Genomic DNA, 17,150 nt, shown 5'->3' with positions numbered 1-17,150 from the left:
GTCACGGCGCGGCCGCGGCCTGGGCCGTCGACGCGGCCGGCGCGTCGTTCCGCGTGACGCTGCGGGGCGGCGACGCCCTGGACATCGACGTCGCCGCCGCGCGGCGCGGCGCCGTCGTCGCGTCGCGCGGGTCCGCGGACCTCGTCGTCGCGCCGCGGCCGCCGGCGCCGGCGCCGGCCGCGGCCGCGGGCGTCGCGCTCGTCGCCGCGCTCGCCACGGGCGCGCGGCCCGACGCCGCCGCCGCCGCCGCCGCCGCCGCCGCGGGCCTCGCCTGGGCCGCGGCCGCGCTCGCCGGCGGGCCCGCGCGGCTCTCGCTCGCCGTGCTTGGCCGGCAGAAGCGCGCGGCGCCCCGCGCGGCCCTCGAGTCGCCGCGGCGCCGGGCGTCGAGCCGGCCCGCGGCGCGCGACGACCCGGGCGGCTTCAGCGGCCGCTGGGTCAACGACCGGCAGCGGTCGGACCACATGGGCGACCAGCTCCTCGGCATCGGCATCCCCTGGGTCATCCGGGAGACGCTCCTCCGGAGCTCGAACGTCAAGCTCATATCGCGCGACGGCCTCGACTGGACCGAGGAGTCCGTGACGACGCTCGTGTCCAAGGTCCAGCGGCTCCGCTTGGACGGCGTCCAGCAGGAGGACACGCACCCCATCGACGGCTCGAAGGTGCGCATCTGGTCCGCCGTCGGCGCGCGGCCGCCCCTCGCGCCCGCGCCGGACGCCGCCGCGGACCCGCCGCCGCCGGGCGCCATCGTCACGGTCATGGAGTACGTCGGCTACGACGCGGTCTCGACGATCACGCGGACCGTCCGCGGCGGCGCCTACGTCGTCCGCAACGACCTCCTCAAGCGCAAGACGCGGGAGGCCGTCTCGACGACGTCCGTCTTCGTCCGCGACGACGCCTGCTGCTGACGGGCTGTACATAGGAAGGTTTTTTTATGAGGGGGTCATCGCGCCCACGCGCCGTCGTCCGCGCGCGCGTCGACCCACGCGGCGACGGCGGCGACGGCCGCGTCGTCGAGGCGCGGGCCGAAGGTGCACGCGGCCTTGGGCGCGCAGGCCTCGCCGAAGCCCGGCATCTGGCGCCGGCCCAGGGACACGAGGTCCGCGACGGCCGCCGCGCCGTCGACGCCGTTCGCGGCGAGCGCGGCGCGGTCGAGCGTCTTCCCGCGCGCGACGATGTTGCCGCCGCCCGCGTGGCACGCCGCGCACTTGGCCTCGAAGATCGCGCCGCCGTCGGCGGCGCGCGCCGGCGCCGCCGCCGCGAGACCGCACGCGAGGCACAGGGCGGCGAGCCGCGCGCCGGCGGGTGGCGCGTGTAATGCCGCGTCGCGGGCGACGTGCGCGCTTCGAGGACACGGCGGCGGCCGCAGAGCCGCTGCGCACGCGGCGAGGAGGCACCAGGCTGGCCTCATCGCGTCGAGGCCAAAATGCACCTTGACTTAAATTCTTCGCTAATTGCCACAAGCCAAGAATTCACTCGATTGGCTGCTCGATTTCTCCGCAGAGCTCGGAGCATGCTCGTCGCCACGCGCGCCCTCGCCCGGCGGGCGCCCGCGTCGTCGCTGCGCGTCGCGCATTTGAGCACGGCGTCGGCGCTCGAGGCCGAGTCGGAGCGCTTCTCCATCTACAATCCCACCGAAGAACATGTGGCCCTGCGCCAGATGGTGCGCTCCTTCGCGGAGCAGGAGGTGGACCCGCAGCGCGCCGAGTACAACGAAAAAGAACAGTTCAACCGCGCGCTCTTCGCGCGCTGCGGCGAGCTGGGCCTCCTCGGCGTCACCGCGGACGAGTCGTGCGGCGGGAGCGGCATGGACGCCGTCGCCGCGTGCGTCGTCCACGAGGAGCTCTCCGCCGCGGACCCGGCCTTCGCGCTGAGCTACCTCGCGCACTCCATGCTCTACGTGAACAACGTGAACCTCAACGCGTCCGAGGACCAGAAGCGGCGCTGGCTGCCCGGCGCGCGCGACGCCGTGTGGAAATCAAATCGCCAATGCGCGCGCATTCGACCGTTTCGACGCGAGTTCTTCGGCTGCGCTTCGAAAACTCGGGGAGAGCCATCGATTCGTCCAAAAATCAGCCAAATCGACTTCGATGTGACCGAGCTCGAGAATTCCAAAGTTCGGTCGGGACCCCCCGAACCGGCGGTCGAATTCGGCGCAGGTGCGACGGGTCCAAGGTCTGCGCGATGGCCATGTCCGAGCCCGGCGCGGGCACGGACGTGCTGGGCATGCGCACGGCCGCCGTCGACGCGGGGGACCACTACGTGCTCAACGGGTCCAAGATGTGGATCACGAACGGCTGCGTCGACTCGGAGACGCTCGGCGACGGCGCGCTCGTCTACGCGCGGACGGGGCCGGGCAGGGCGGACGTGAGCCTCTTCCACGTGGGCCCGGAGAACCCGGGCTTCTCCCTCGGCCAGCGCATCACGGGCAAGCTCGGCATGCGCGCGTCGCCGACGGCCGAGCTCGTCTTCGAGGACTGCGTCGTGCCCAAGGAGGACCTCGTCTCCGAGTGGAACGGCGCGGCGCTCTGCATGATGCGCAACCTCGAGCTCGAGCGCGTCGTCCTCGCGGCCATGGCCGTCGGCATCGCGAAGCGCTGCGTCGACCGCATGGGCAAGTACGCGGCCGAGCGCGTCGCCTTCGGCCGGCCCATCGCGGAGTTCGGCCAGATGCAGCGCCACGTCGCCGAGGGCTACGCGAAGCTCATGGCCGCGAGGGCCTACCTCTACGCGACGGCCGTCGACCTCGACCTCACGTCCACGGGCAACCGCCTCGACACGGACGGCGTCAAGCTCTTCGCGACCGCCGGAGTCCCGAGTTTCGAGAGGCCGGGAAGACGACGTCGCGTCTCGTAGGCGACGACCGTCGCCAAGGAGGTCGCCGACGCCGCGATCCAGGTCCACGGCGGCTACGGCTACGTCGCGGAGTACCAGGTCGAGCAGCTCTGGCGCGACGCGAAGCTCCTCGAGATCGGCGGCGGCACGCTCGAGAGCCACCACAAGAACATGATCCGCGACCTCGCCGAGGGCCTGCCCCCGGGCGTCTAGGGAGAGGAACCACCCGCCGCCGTAACTAGAGATCGGCTCCCGGGGGATGGACATCGCGGCGCGATTGGTGGGTCGACGTCCGGCGAGGCCGGCGCGCGGCTTCAACGAGACTTCAAGCTTTTGCGTTGCGTGCTGCCAAAACAAGTCTAAGAATTTTCTAAGCTCTGATCCACTTGTCTGATCTCGTGCTGATGGCCGCGCCGCTCTGCGACGCGACGATCACGCGGGCGTGCATCGCCGCCGCCGGGCGGCTGCGCGGCGTGCGGGCCCGGCGCCTCGAGCCCGAGCAGGTCGTGCGCGCCCTCCTCGGGGGCGCCGGGCCCATCGTCGGCGTCGAGGAGCCGGCGGCGTCGCCCGTCGCCGGCGCGGTCGTCGCGCCGACGATCGTGACCTTTTCGTCGCCGCCGCCGCTAGAGCTCCGCGAGGCGGCCTGGGAGGCGTGGCCGGAGGTCATCCGCAGGCAGTCGTCGTGGGCCGACTACGTCTTCACGAAGCAGCCGCTCTTCGATCCGGCGCGGCCGGTCGTGCTCGCGGCGCCCGGCGGCGACGGCGACGACGCCTACCTCGACCACGCCGCGAGCCTCGGGACGGGCGCGCCCTTCGTGTGCCTGCGCGGCGACGCCGCCTCCTTCGCGGCCGCGAGCGGCGGGACCGTCGTCGACGACGCCGCGCCGGGCCCGGAGGCGGCCTTTGCGGCCGCGGGCGCGGCCTGCGACGCGCTGAACCTCCACGGCGACTTCGCGCAGCTGTTGGGCCCGCGCGGCGGCCGCGCGACCCTGGGCGTCGCCGGCGGCCGCGCGACGCCGGACCTCGTCGACGCCTTGGTGGCGCTACAGAATCGGCTCGCGCCGGCCGACGACGGCGACGACGTCGACGCGCGCGTCCGGGACGCGCTCGGGAGCGAGGGCGCGCTGCTCCGGTCCTGCGCCGTCTTCGACTGCGCCCTCGCGGGCGCGCTCTTCCCGCTCCACGCCGTCGGGACGACGCTCGGCGCCGCGCGGCCCGCGGCGCCGCCGAAGGACGCGACGTTGTAAAACCGCATGGTGGCGGCGATGTGAATCGACCCGGGCGTCGCGCGGCGCGCGGTCCGCGACGCGGTCGGCGGGTTCCGCGGCGCCCTCTTCGACGCGGTCGACCGGGACGCCGTGGCCGCGCCCGCGCGCGACGACGGGGTATGCTAAGTGGGCTATGTTGCGCTGGCCTCGAGCGGGCACCTTGAGCGCGCCGACGCGGTAGGCGCCCCCGTTGAACTCGATGATTGACGTAACTTCACGATGAAGTTCATATATCGTGCCGCCCGACGTCGGGAATTCGAGCAGGTGTATGGCAGGGAGGGCAGCGAGTTAGTCCTCCCGCTCTCGCGCGGGCTGCCCGGGGCTTCGTCCGCGTGACCCCCTCCTCAAGAGCATTCGACGCGCCCACAAGAGGGCGGGCACCTGCGCGGGCATGCGGGGGCGGCAGCGCCGCGGCTTGCTGCGGGCCGCGCTGCTGGCGACGCTCGTCGCCGGCGCGCTTGATATAAAATGTTGCTCGGATTGTTGTGTATTTTTCGAACATATATTGGCATCGACCAGGACATCGGCGCCTGGGACACGGCGTCCGCGACGGACATGAGCAACATGTTCTACAACGCCCTCGCCTTCGACCAGGACATCGGCGCCTGGGACACGTCGTCCGTGACGAGCATGAACAGCATGTTCCACCGTGAATCGTGGTACTACTATGGTTCCGATTCCAGCTTCAACCAGGACATCGGCGGCTGGAACACGTCAGCCGTGACGGACATGGCGAACATGTTTTCCGACCGACGACGTGTCCCAACCGCCGATGTCCTGGTTAAAAGCCCGAGCATCTTGAAACGTGCGCAGCATGCTCGTCACGGCCGACACGTCCCAGGCGCCGATGTCCTGGTCGAAGGCAGAATTGCGGAACATGTCTTGCATGTCCGTCACCTTCGATATGTTCCAGCCGCCGATGTTCTGGTTGAAGGCGGCAGCATCGTGGAACATGCTGAGCATGTCCGTCACGGCCGACGTGTCCCATTGAACTGGGCGACGGCCAGCGAGTACTTGGCGCCCGCCGGCGGCGGCAGCAGCGTGTCGTCGCGGACCTTGGACGCCGCGGCCGTGTCGAGCTGCGCCCCGGCCGCCGCCGGCCATGGCCGCGGCGAACGCGGCGAGCGTGCCGTGCTCGGGCGGCGGCCGCTGCTCGGGCGGCGGGCCCAGCGGCAGGTCGTCGTCCATGGCCTGCGCGGGGCCGACGGTTCGCGCGCCGCCGGGGCGGGCAGGCCCGGGCCCCGGTCGCGCGCGCGCGTGCGCGCGCGCTGGTCCGGTCGCGCGCCCGGGCGAGGCGGCGGCGGAGGGGGCGCGGCCCGCCGCGGCCCCGGGCCCGGGCCCCGGGCCCCGCGCGCGGCGCGCGGCCGGCGGGCGACGTGTACTTTCGTACTCTCGAACATTTCCGAGCGCCCGGGGCAGGCCCCGGCCCCCGGGTCGCGCGCGCCCGCGCCCCGCCCGCGCCCGTGCGAGGCGGCGGCGGGGCGCCGGAGCCCGCCCTGGCCGGCGTGCCGGGCCGCGCGCGCGACGCGAGCGCGGCGGGCAGTCAAACCGGCGGCGCGCCCGCGGCCGGCGCGCGCGCGGCGACCACCGACCGGGCGAGCCCGGCCGCGCGCCTCGTGCGCGCGCGTCGCGTCGTGTGGCAGACGCCGGAACGCGCCCGCGTCGAGCGTTGCCCCGGGGCCGTGGAGAGGGCGGAGCTGGGGGGGGAGCGTCGGCTGGACCTGCGCGGTTTCGGGGCGCGTCAGCGCGGCTCGGGCTCGTCTCCATCGATGTCACGAGGCCCCGGACGCCGCGGGGCGCCGAAAGAGTGACCAGGTAGGTCGAGGGGGCGGGCGCAGAGGATAGGGGCGTGGACTGAGGCCGGCTTCGAGCTCGAGATCTGGAACTGGCCTTTTGGACGCGCTTTAGTTGTAGTACCTGAATAAAGTTGCTTTTTTTCGCAAAGGTGGCGGCAGCGGCGGCGCCGCGGGCACGCAGGAGCACGTCAACGCCGGCGGCGCCGACGGCGGAGGCGGCGGCGGCGGCGGCGCGAGCGCGGGGCCGCCTCGCGGCGCCTCGCGGGCGCGGCGGGGCCGCGGCCCGAAGCCGCCACTGCGCACATTGTCCAAGCGACGGACCGCTTGAGCGCGCTTCACACGTCCATCTTTTTTGGATACTTCACTGCACGGTTCTGTAAACATCGCCTCGTGATGCCGTCGAGAGGCGCAGGCGGGGCATGACTGCGCTCTTCCCGACGCGCGGCTCCTCGAGCTCGATCGGCAGCGCCGACGACGAGGGCTAAAAACTCAATGCCCATCGTAATATCGGCCTCATGTCACAGACAGTTGAAGATTCAAAACCATTCCGCGACCTTCGCACTTACGCGTCCCGGCACTCGAAGGCCGCGACGGAGGGCGGCGCGCAGGCCGCGTCGAAGCAGAGCATGCCCAGGTCGACGCCCTCCATCTCCGTGGGCAGGGTCGTGCCGCAGGTCGCGCCCGGCACGGCGGGCGAGTCGGCGTGGTCGCCGTACCAGTCCCGCGCGTAGTAGGAGGCGACGGCCGCGAGCTGGTCGCGCTCGTCGGCGGCCGAGAGCGGCGCCGCGGCGCACGCGGTTCGCGTCTTCGCCGGCGGCCGCGCCAACAGCACGGCCCGGAGGTGGTCCTCGAGCGCGGCGCGGTACGCGTCGAGGTCCGCGAGGCGCGTCTCTAAAACGGCGTCGTCGGCCGCGCCGAAGCCCTCGAGCGCCTCCGCCAGGTTGTCCCAGTCTTTGACGAAGACGAAGGGCGCGCCGCGGTCGAAGCCGCCGCCGCCGTCGCGCCAGAACCGCGCGGGGTCGTCGCAGCCCTTGGCGCTCTCGCCGCCGTCCGTCGCGTACGTCGCGTCGACGACGGGGATCGCGCCGACGCGGAGCGCGCCGAGCACGCGGCCGCTGCTCCAGACGTCGCCGGCGGCGCAGAGCGCGAAGACGGACCGCGCGATGGCGCCGTCGTGGTCGCCGGGCTCGCCTAAATCGCCGTAGACGACGTCGCCGCCGTCGGCGAGCGACGTTTCCAATCGCAGCCCCCGGCCGCCCCGCGCCGCGAGGGCCTCGAGCGCCGCGCCCTGGCCGCCGCGGAGCGCCTTCACGAGCTTTTCGCGGCTCGGCTTGCGCGGGTTCACGCTGAGGCCGTCGTCGAGGAGCGCGGTCCGGTCCGCGAGGGGCGTCCAGGGCCGCGGCGCCGCGGCGGCGACGGTCTCGGGGGACCCGCCGCCGCGGAAGCCGTAGCTCGGCAGCCCCTCGAGGCCCTGGGGGAACCTGCGCGCGCGTTGGGTTCCCGACCGAACTTTCAAAAAACGCGCGAGCTCGGCCATTTCGGGGAAAATCGAGCGCGCTCGTCGAGCGCTCCGCGACGCGCGCGACGGTTCCGACCGAACTTGCACACACGCGCGAGCTCGGTACTTTGGGGGAGCGCGCGACGGTTCCGTCGAAGTCGAGAAGGTTCGCGTGCCGCGCGGGGGGCGCACCACGCGGCGCCGTTGGCGGCGCAGCTCGCGGCGCCGGCGTCGCCGCTCAGCACGTAGGCGTGGTGCGTCGCCGGCAGCTTGAGGCGGCACGCGACGTCTCCGGCGACGACGATCGTGAGCGGCTCGTCGTACGCCAGCAGCGCCCGCAGGAGCCGCGACCGCTTGACGAGGTCCGGCGTGTGGTCGTAGACGCAGGTCGGGTCCATGGCGACCTCGTCGAGGCCCGGCGACCGCGCGCCGCGCGCGTTGAGCGCCTTGGGTTTCAGCCCAAAGTCGCGCGCGAGTCGCTTGGCGTCCCAGGACGTGTCGAGCGCCGCGTAGCGCACGTCCACGTAGACGACGGCGTGCCGCGCGATGGCGCCGCGCTCGACGGCGCGGGCGAGGTGCGCCGCGGACGGGTAGAAGTGGCTCGTCGCGGAGGGGCCGCGCGCCGACGAGGAGAGCGCGCCGTTGAGGCCCCAGCGCCAATAGGCGTACGCCTGGCTCAGGAAGCCGTAGGGCACGAGGTGCTCCTCGATTTCGACGCTCCCGTCGCCGGCGGACCAGGTCTCGACGAAGGGCTTCTCGAAGGGCGTCCACTGCGCCGTCGTCGTCGTCGCGCGCAGGGACGGGGTCGCGTGCGCGGGCGTCGCGTGCGTGTAGGCGACGCCGAGGGCCGCGGCGGCGGCGCAGGCGAACGCGACGGCCGGCGCGCGCCGCCGGCGGGCGCCCGCCCCGAGGAGGGGGCTGCCCTCCGACGGCGCCTCCATTGCGTTTCGAGAAGGGGCCGTGATGTCACGAGGTTAACATCGGAGCTCGTAGGGCATCTTGAGTTTTGCAAGTCCGGCCTCGCCGAATCGCGGGCTCCACTTGTCGAAGCCGCGCGCCCCGCTCTCTTGCACGATCACGCCGCTCCGCGCCAGGATGTTCAAGCTCGCCGCCGCCACCGTCGCCCTCGTCGCGGGCCTCGCGCTCCTCGCCCCGGCGACGGCGGACCTCGAGGCGATCACGCACAAGGTCTATTTCGACGTCGAGATCGACGGCGTCTCGGCCGGGCGCATCGTCATGGGCCTCTTCGGCGACACCGTGCCCAAGACCGTGGAGAACTTCCGCGCCCTGTCGACCTGCGAGAAGGGCGTGGGCAAGAGCGGCAAGGAGCTCTGCTACAAGAACTCGATCTTCCACCGCGTGATCCCCAACTTCATGCTCCAGGGCGGCGACTTCACGCACGGCACGGGCACGGGCGGCGAGTCCATCTACGGCATGAAGTTCAAGGACGAGAACTTCAAGATCAAGCACGGCGAGGCGGGCTACCTGTCCATGGCCAACGCGGGCAAGGACACGAACGGCTCGCAGTTCTTCATCACGACGATCAAGACGTCGTGGCTCGACGGCAAGCACGTCGTCTTCGGCAAGGTCATCGAGGGCATGGACGTCGTCAAGGCCGTCGAGAAGATGGGCTCCCAGTCCGGCAAGACGAAGAAGAAGGTCGTCATCGCGGACTCGGGCGAGATCGCCGTCTAGATCGGGCGGCGGGCGGGCGCGGGCGTCGTCTAACGCGGCGGCTCCCCCGAGGACGCGAGGCTCGAGAGGGCGCGGTCGCCCTAGGTTTTAGCGGCGGCGACGCAGGCGCGCCACTTGGCCTCCTGCGCGTCGCAGGCGGCGGCGCCGGCGTCGGCCGGCGGCGCCGCGGCGGCGAGCGGCGCCTCGCGCGACACGGCGTCGAGCCAGGCGCCGAAGGCGCGGCGGAAGCGCGGCGCGACGAGCGCCGCGGCGTCGACGGCCGCGCGGCCGACGCCCGCGAAGGCGAGCGTCGGCGGCGCGGCGCACGCGCCGAACTTGGCGCAGAGCGCCGGCGGCAGCTGGCGCCGCCAGAGGGGCCCGTCGAGGCCGCCCAGGGACCGCGTGAGCACGAAGGCGACGCGGCCGACGGGCGGCGGCGCGCCGCCGTCGGCGATCGCGGCGACGACGAGCTTCATCGTTCTTCGCGCGCTCCGGCTGAGCCGCGCGGCGCGCGCGTTGTGGACGTAGACGAGGCCCGCCGTGCCGTTCGCGACGCTCAAGATCGCCGCCGCCGTGTCGCCGTCGCGGCGGCCGTCGTCGTTGAAGCCCGGCGTGTCGCAGACCTCGACGGGCCGCCCGCGCCACCGGCCCGTCTCGCAGCGCACGGCGGCCGTGACGGCGTCGAAGCCGCCGCCGACGGCGAAGGCGCCGCGGCCCAGGAGCCGGTTCCCGAGCGTCGACTTGCCCGCGCCCGTCTCGCCGACGAGCACGAGCCGCGGCGCCGCGCGCGCCGCGGCGGCGGCGCCGAGGAGGAGCAGACGTCTCATCGCTGCGGGGCTTTTGGTGGGGAGGCGGTGCGGCGCATGGACGCGTGGGTCGTTGCGTGCTTAATCGGTGCAAAGCTCGTCGTCTCACCTGCTGTGGTAAGCACGGACCTTGAAGTGACGCTGCCCGACGTTGCCCCTCACACAAACCTCAGCTCAGTGCGGCATTGATTGTTCGCGCCCCAGAAGGTCCTGCCAGCGTAGAATCCGCCGCCCGGGACGCGCCTCTGACGGCCCCCGACGCGCGTCCGGCCCCATGCCCGGCGCCGACCCGAGCTGGCGGCGCGTCATGGTCTCGGCGCGGACGGACTGGCAGCGCAAGCAGCACGCCTGCCGCGAGGCCCTCGTCGAGAGCCGGCTGCGGCACCGGCGCGACCTGCTGCGCTTCGTGTCCCAGGGCGGGGGCGATGCGCGGCCGACGTCGGAGCCGAGCGCCCAGGTCGTCTGCGACCACGCGATCGCGGGGCCGGGCGACGTGCGCCGCTGCTCGCTCGTCTGCCGCGAGTGGGCCGTCGCGGCGCGCGTCTGGCTGCGGTCGCCCCTCGCGAAGGCCTTTTGGCGCGGCGTCTGCCTCGAGCTCTGCCCCGAGTCCGTGCTCGCCCACCCGGAGCTGGGCGATCGGGAGACCGTTCTTAGATGGCTCCGGCTCCCCATGGCCGTCGGCACGCTCAAGGCCTGGCTCGCGCAGGAGCGCCACGGCTGCGCGTCCGCCGAGGGCGTCTGCGCGACGCGCTACGAGCTCGCCCACGGTCTGGCGACGCTCTTCGCGTTTCTAGCGAACGCGGGCGAGGGCCGGAGCCGCCAGGGCGCGTTCCGCGCGCCGCGGTTTATAGGCTGGCGGGGCATGCGCTTCGCGCCGTTCCTCGTCGGCGCGGCGCACGAGGACGCGCGGCTCGCGGGCCGGCTCTGCGCGTCGCTCCAGGACTTTGCGATCTGGCTCGGCCTCCGCGACGACACGGAGGCGGGCCGCGTCGTCGCGGAATGCGCGGAGCGGACCTTCGTGAAGCTGGCCAAGTTCCTCGACCTCGAGCCGCCGCGGCGCGACCTGGCGGCGCCCGGCGACGACACGGACTGGGGCGTGGAAACCTGGCAGGCCGCGCGCCTCGCGACGTTCCTGAGGGACCACGCGCCGCTCTTCCCGCAGCGGAGCGACGTCGCGCCGCGATCCGGCGACACGCGGCTTCTCGTGCCCTGCCCCTGGAACGATCTGCTCGTGCGCGACGGCGTCGACGTCGACGGCCGCGACGGCTGGCGCTTCTCGCGCGCGCGAAAGGCGAACGCGGGCGCGGCCTGGGCCGCGGCCTGGGAGAGCCCGCCGCCCCTGCCCCTCTGAGAACCCCTCCCCTTTTCCTCCGCCCCCTGCGCATATCTGTCAATTACGGGGCTTCGCGTCTAGAAGCCGGCGAAGGAGACCTTCGACGAGTCGAGGTCGTCCTCGGGGCACGGCCGCTCCCGGTACTCGTCGAACTGGCTCGCGTCGCCCGCGGAGAGCACGAGGGGCTCCTGAGGCGGCCGCACGCGCCGCTGCTCGACGGCGGCGAAGTCGACGCCGCCGAAGAACTCGTGGCCCGTGATCGACGGCGCGTCGACGAGGCGGCCCTTGCCGGCCTTGAGGAGCGCCTTCACGAGGCTCTTCGGCGTCGCGCCGAGGAACGACGGGAAGGAGATGCGGCCCTTGATGACGCGGAGGTAGATGGCGTAGTGCGAGTCCTCCTTGTGGTCCTTGCCTAAAGGGGGGCGTCGCGGACGCGCGCGAACACCTCCGCCGGACGCGGCCGCGGTTACAGAAGGGCGTGTGGCCCGTCATGAGCTCGTGGGCGACGCACCCGAAGGCCCACCAGTCGACGATGCGCGTGTAGCCGCCCGTCTTCTTCCGCGACAGCTGCTCGGGGCTCAGGTACGCGGGCGTGCCGCAGTTCGTGCGCATGAGGCCGTCGGGCCCGCCCGGCGGCGCGCACGCGAACCCAAAGTCGATGAGCCGGCAGTGGCCGTCGAGGTCCAGGAGCACGTTCTCCGGTTTCCTGGGAGGGGGGAACGGTTTCCGGCGAAAAACAACGGCGGGCGCGGGCGGACGCGCAGGTCGCGGTACGCGAAGCCGTTCGCGTGGACGTAGGCCAGCGCGGAGAGGATCTCCGCGAGGTAGAAGCGCGCGACGGGCGCCGTGAGGCACTGGTTCCCCCGCAGCTTCGAGAAGAGCTCGCCGCCCGCGACGAACTCCATGACGAAATACACCTTTTTTTTGTCCTGGAACGTGCCGAAGAGCGACACGACGAAGGGGTGGCGGAGCCGCGTGAGGATCGCGCGCTCGTTCTGGACGTGGCGCTCGTCGTTGTGCTTGGCGACGTAGCCCTTGGACACGGCCTTGAGCGCGACGAACTTGCCGTCCTTCCGGAACTTGGCCAGGGTCACCTCGCCCATGACGCCCCGGCCGACGACGCGCACGAGTTCGAAGGACTCGAGCTTGCGGTGGGACGCGGGGCCCAGGTGGCAGGACGACGCGATCCAGCCGTTGCGACTGCCGTCGCGCGCCTCCGCGCGGCGGCCCGCGAGCGCGGCGCCGGCCGCGCCGAACGCGGAGGCCCCCTTGACGGCGTACTTGGCCTTGGTCCAGTTCTTGCCCGCGCCGGCGTTGCTCGACGCGCGCCGCAGGCCGTTGGGCGACGGCCGCGGCTTCTCGAGGCCCACGGGCGCGGAGAGAGCGCGGCCGCGCGCGGCCGGCGCCTCGGGCGCCGGCGACGCCTGCCAGGGCTTGCTGTTCTCGTCGACGGCCATGGCGTAGCCGTGGTCCGGCGCCGGCTTCGGCTGGACGGACACGCCCGCGCCTGCGGGTCGGGGGGGGGGGCGTCGGGGCGTCGGAACACCGCGCTATGCGGGGGACGCGGCGGGCGCGCCCATGCCGGTCGCGTGTGCCGAGCCGGCGGGCGCCGCCGGCGCTCGGGCGGCGGGCGGGCGGCCGCGCGCCGCGGCGGCGAGGGGGTCGGGCGGTCGGACGGGCTCGTCACGGCCGGTCCATGTGCATCATGGGCAGCCTGCAGCGCGGACGGAACCAACCGGCGTCAACTTCGACTTGCAATACAACATTTTCAACGGGTCGCGAAACGTCCCCAAAATTGCCACAGAGCCGGGCAGCCACAGCTCTCAGGACAGTCGCCTTCGACGTCGCGGCCGCCGCCATGGCCGCGGAGAAGCTCGAGTTCACGGTCACCTGGGCGGCGGCGGGCCTCGCGAAGCCGCTTTCCGCCAAGATCGTCTGCCCGCGCAAGCTCGAGGACGCGCCCGTCGCCGAGCTGCTCGCGGCCGTCGTCGACGGCTTCAACAAGAAGGGCGCGAAGAAGGCGCCCGGCGCCTTCCGGCCCGCGGCCCTCGGCGACCTCGCCTGCGCCGTCGGCGGCCGCGCCGTCGACGTCGGCGCCACCGTGCGCGCGCAGCTGCCCCGCGGCTGCGTCCTCGACCTCTCGCGCGGCGCGGCGCCGCCCGCGCCCGAGCACGCGCCGGAGGACGCGACCGCCGCGCCGGAGCACGCGACCGCCGCGCCGGAGCACGCGACCGCCGCGCCGGAGCACGCGACCGCCGCGCCGGAGGAGACCGCCGCGCCGGAGGACGCGACCGCCGCGCCCGAGGCGGCGACCGCGGCGCCCGAGGCGGCCGCGGACGACGACGGCGACGGCGACGGCGACGGCGACCTCGCGACGTCGATCGCGCTCTACGAGAAGCGCATCGAGAAGCTCGAGGACGCCCTCGTCTACCACTGGCGGCAGAAGGCGCCCAAGGCGCAGCTCGCGGCCATCGAGCACAAGCTCAAGAAGTACAAGAAGAAGAAGCACAAGGCGAAGAAGCGGCTCAAGGAGCTCCGCGGCGAGGCGGGCGACCTGCCGCGCCCCCTCGAGCGCCCCCCGAAGGACGCCGCGGACAAGTCGTACCGCGACGCCGTCGAGCACGACGCCAACAGCGAGACCATGCGCGCCGTCGACGCGCAGCGGGAGCGCGACGCGGCGGCGGCGTCCGAGGCGAACGCGAAGACGGAGGTGAGGGGCGGCGTCACGTACCGCGTCTTCGAAGGCGACGCGGAGAAGGAGGCCGAGGAGGACCCCCTGCGGCCGCGGCTCCCCGACGGCAAGCAGCTCGTGTCGCCCGGCTACGAGGCCAAGGTCGCCGAGGACAAGGCGAAAGCGCGGGAGGCGGCGAAGACGCTCGACGGGACCTACGCGTCCGGCTTCATGAAGCCCGCGCCGAAGAAGCCCGTGCTGAAGAAGGGTTTTTTTGAGGACGCGAAGAAGGGCGCGCCGTCGAAGCCCTGGAAGGCCTGGCGCTGCGAGCGGAGCGCGCTCGCGGACGAGCACGCGATCCACCGGCTCGAGCTCGCGAAGCAGCGCCTCGACCGCCTCGTGCCCACGGCGGCCTGGCGCGGCTTCGCGCACCGGGGCGGCTTCGTGTCGCCGCCGGACGCGCTCGAGTGCCTCGGCGTCGTCGACGCGCTCGGCGAGTGCGGCGACCGGACCTGCGGCACGCACCGCCTCACGAAGCCGGGCGTCCGCCGGGGCTTCGTGGACCGGCTCTGCGCGGCCTACGCGGAGAAGGTCGGCCCGCGGGCGCCGCTCCGCTACGTGTCCATCGGCAGCGGGCTCTGCCTGTTAGATTTCGAGATCCTGTGCACGCTCAAGGCCAAGTACGGCATCCGCGCGCGCGCCGTGCTCCTCGTGGACCCGCTCTACGGCGGCGCCTTCGAAAGCGACGACGACGGCCACGTCGACGCGTGCGAGGACGCCCTGCTCGGCCTCTGGGGCCGCTGCCACTGCTGCGGCGACGCGGCGCCGACGACCGGGCCTCTCGTGGTGCCCGAGGAGCAGCGTTTGGCGACGAAGGAGCGCGTCCTCGCGGCGCTGTCGCAGATCTCCGACTACGTCTACCCGGACTGCGACAACTGCCGCGCGCTCGCGTCCGTCGACGAGCTCGTGCTCGCGTCGCGGGACCGCAGGGACTTGTACGCGGACGCGTCGCTCGTCGTCTGCGCCGACGCGACGTGCCAGGACGCCGCGGCCGACGCGGCGCGCGAGCGGGGCTTCGGCGTCGACGCCGACAGGGCCTTCACCGCGGCGACCGCGCTCCTCGTCGACGGCGGCCTCTACGCGACGCTCAGCGACGTCGGCGACGCGATCCGCTCGCGCGCCGCGAAGCTCCAGCAGCGGTCCGGCGCCGCCGACGACGACGCCGACGTGTCCGCGGCCCGGTCGGAGCACGCCGTCGTCGTCGTCGACCGCGACGCGCAGCTGTCCATGGACAGCGTCGACCAGTACCACGGCGAGGCGCGCCTGGGCAGCCACGCGTCGCGGCTCTACGCGAAGAAGGAAGGCGCGTTGATCGACGCGGACCCGCCGGGCCACGCGCTCGACGAGTTCGCGCGGGCCCAGCGGGCCAAGCAGCTCCGCGAGGCGACGGCGGTGTTCTGGCGCAACGTCGTGCAGCGCGAGGAGCTGAGGGAACTGGAGAAGAGCTGCCGCGCGAAGCAGGATTTCACGGCCGCGGACTCGCTGATCTGCGCGGCGGCGCCCGCGGACTACGCGGGCCTGCCGTCGGGCGCCGTGTTCCTCGCCAAGGCGCGGTCGAACGTGAGCGCGCAGGCGGGCCGCGCCGCGGCCCTCGAGCCCTTCCCGCTCCTGGACGAGGACCTCGCGAAGCTGCCGCCGCTCAAGGGCGCGGAGCTCGTCGTCGAGGTGCCCCGGGACCACCGGGGCGTCTGCGCGTTCGCGGGAGGGTGGGCGGAGATCGCCGCGGGCGCCTACTGGTGGCGCGAGACGCGGGCCACGGTGAAGGCGCTGCTGGAGATGCGGCTCCGGTTGGACCCGGAGTTCCCCAGAGCCGCGGACTACGAGCGCGTCGTCAACGCGGACCGAGGCGGCTGGATTTTGGTCCGGGACCCGTTCCGGGGGAATCTCGAGCGGCCGCTCCGCGTCGTCCACGCCAAGGGCGCCGTCGCGCGCCGCGGCCGCGAGTTCGACTCGCGCGCGGTCTGGGAGCTGCCGCCGGGGACGGTGGTGGAAGTGCTGGAGCGGGGCGTCACGGGCTGCGACAAAAGGGCGCCGCGGTCCCGCGTCGCGACGCTCTTCGACATTGTGGGCCCGACGCGCGGCGGCGGCGTCGTCGGCTGGGTCAGCGACAAGACGCTCGGTGCCTACGACGGCGCGCCGATGCCCGTCTTCGACCGCGTGGACCACACCGCGGAGCCGGCCGGGGCGCCGCCGGACGGCAAGCCCGAGCCCGTGCCGCCGCTGGACCCGATCCCGAACGCGCGCTTCGACCTGCCCGAGGGCTACGGGCCCGGCGACGAGATGAACGTGGAGATCCCCCGGATGACGTCCGAGGCCGCGGCGGACAAGCTCCCGAACCTCGTCTACCAGATCAACGTGCCGCCCTTCGCGAAGAAGGGCGAGCAGTTCCAGGTCCAGATGCTCAGCCCGATGATCTGCTAAGGCTTTTCGTAGAGCGCGAGCGCGCGCGCCGCGGCCCGCGCGAGCTTGAAGGAGCCCAGCGCGACGACGAGGGCCTCGGGCCGGCCCCGGGGCCCGCGGCGCCGCGCCGTCGCCTTCCTCCCGGGCCGCGGCGGCGTCGCGAGGGCCTTGGCCCGGCGGAGCGCGCGCTCGGGCCCGCCGTCGCACGCGACGACGCGCAGGTCCGGCGCCGCGGCGCCGAGGAGCGCGGCGAGCTTCCGCGGCGAGTGGAAGCCGCCGTCGACGGCGCAGGTCACGGCGGCGCGCGGGTCCAAGCCGCCGGCCGCGAGCGCCGCGGCGAAGGCCGCCGCGTCCTTGTCCCGCGGGAGCGCGACGAGGAGCACGGCGTCGCGGCCGCGTTTCGCGCGCCGCGCGCGCGCGGCGACGTGGGCGACGGCGCCGGCCGTGTGGCCGCCGTCGACGAGCACGGAGTCGCGGAGCAGCTCGCCGCGCGCCGGCAGCGCCGCGGCCGCGGCGTTCAGCGTGCGGCGGTCGTCGAGGACCGCGCCGCGCACGGCGCCGTCGCGCCAGCGGTCGCCGCAGGCGTCGAGGACGGCGGCGGCCACGGCGAGGTTCGCGCCGTGGAACGGCGCGGCGGCGGCGGCCGCGGTCGCCGGCGCGGCGCGCGCCGGCGCCGCGGCGACGACGGCCGCGCCGCGGCGCCGCGCGACCTCGGCGGCGCCGCGCCGCGCGGCCGCGTCGAGGGAGCCGGATAGGACGAGGACGCCCCGGGGCGACGCGATGGCCGCCTTCTCGCGCGCGATCGCGTAGGT

The 17,150-nt window shown here is 73.7% G+C and overlaps 5 protein-coding genes across 5 annotated transcripts; 2 read left to right on the top strand and 3 right to left on the bottom strand.

Annotated features, from left to right (window-relative positions):
- Nucleotides 1-1,471: 1,471 nt before the first annotated feature.
- AURANDRAFT_60346 (hypothetical protein) lies at nucleotides 1,472-3,083 on the top strand (the record flags this gene model as incomplete). The annotated part of the gene is made up of 3 exons (XM_009043190.1): nucleotides 1,472-1,956; nucleotides 2,157-2,796; nucleotides 2,854-3,083. The coding sequence occupies 3 exons, from the start codon at nucleotides 1,511-1,513 to the stop codon at nucleotides 3,043-3,045; spliced, it is 1,278 nt and encodes a 425-aa protein (XP_009041438.1).
- A 3,375-nt stretch (nucleotides 3,084-6,458) lies between these two features.
- Nucleotides 6,459-8,335, bottom strand: AURANDRAFT_67654 (hypothetical protein; the record flags this gene model as incomplete). Its single annotated transcript, XM_009043159.1, has 2 exons — nucleotides 6,459-7,377; nucleotides 7,587-8,335. The coding sequence occupies 2 exons, from the start codon at nucleotides 8,333-8,335 to the stop codon at nucleotides 6,459-6,461; spliced, it is 1,668 nt and encodes a 555-aa protein (XP_009041407.1).
- A 154-nt stretch (nucleotides 8,336-8,489) lies between these two features.
- AURANDRAFT_33371 (hypothetical protein) lies at nucleotides 8,490-9,089 on the top strand (the record flags this gene model as incomplete). The annotated part of the gene is made up of 1 exon (XM_009043191.1): nucleotides 8,490-9,089. One exon carries the CDS (start codon nucleotides 8,490-8,492, stop codon nucleotides 9,087-9,089), a length of 600 nt encoding a protein of 199 aa, XP_009041439.1.
- An 80-nt stretch (nucleotides 9,090-9,169) lies between these two features.
- On the bottom strand, nucleotides 9,170-9,895 carry AURANDRAFT_67653 (hypothetical protein; the record flags this gene model as incomplete). The annotated part of the gene is made up of 1 exon (XM_009043158.1): nucleotides 9,170-9,895. The coding sequence occupies one exon, from the start codon at nucleotides 9,893-9,895 to the stop codon at nucleotides 9,170-9,172; it is 726 nt and encodes a 241-aa protein (XP_009041406.1).
- Nucleotides 9,896-11,320: 1,425 nt separating this feature from the next.
- On the bottom strand, nucleotides 11,321-12,298 carry AURANDRAFT_12587 (hypothetical protein; the record flags this gene model as incomplete). The annotated part of the gene is made up of 3 exons (XM_009043157.1): nucleotides 11,321-11,619; nucleotides 11,678-11,913; nucleotides 11,949-12,298. Coding segments are annotated over 3 exons (885 nt in total), but the record flags the coding sequence as incomplete, so codon positions are not given.
- Nucleotides 12,299-17,150: the final 4,852 nt, after the last annotated feature.

This window comes from Aureococcus anophagefferens, assembly GCF_000186865.1.
Source record: "Aureococcus anophagefferens unplaced genomic scaffold AURANscaffold_45, whole genome shotgun sequence".
Lineage (NCBI taxonomy): Eukaryota > Pelagophyceae > Pelagomonadales > Pelagomonadaceae > Aureococcus > Aureococcus anophagefferens.
The sequence above is the reverse complement of the archived record's forward strand: the minus strand, read 5'-3'. Positions and strand labels throughout refer to the sequence as shown.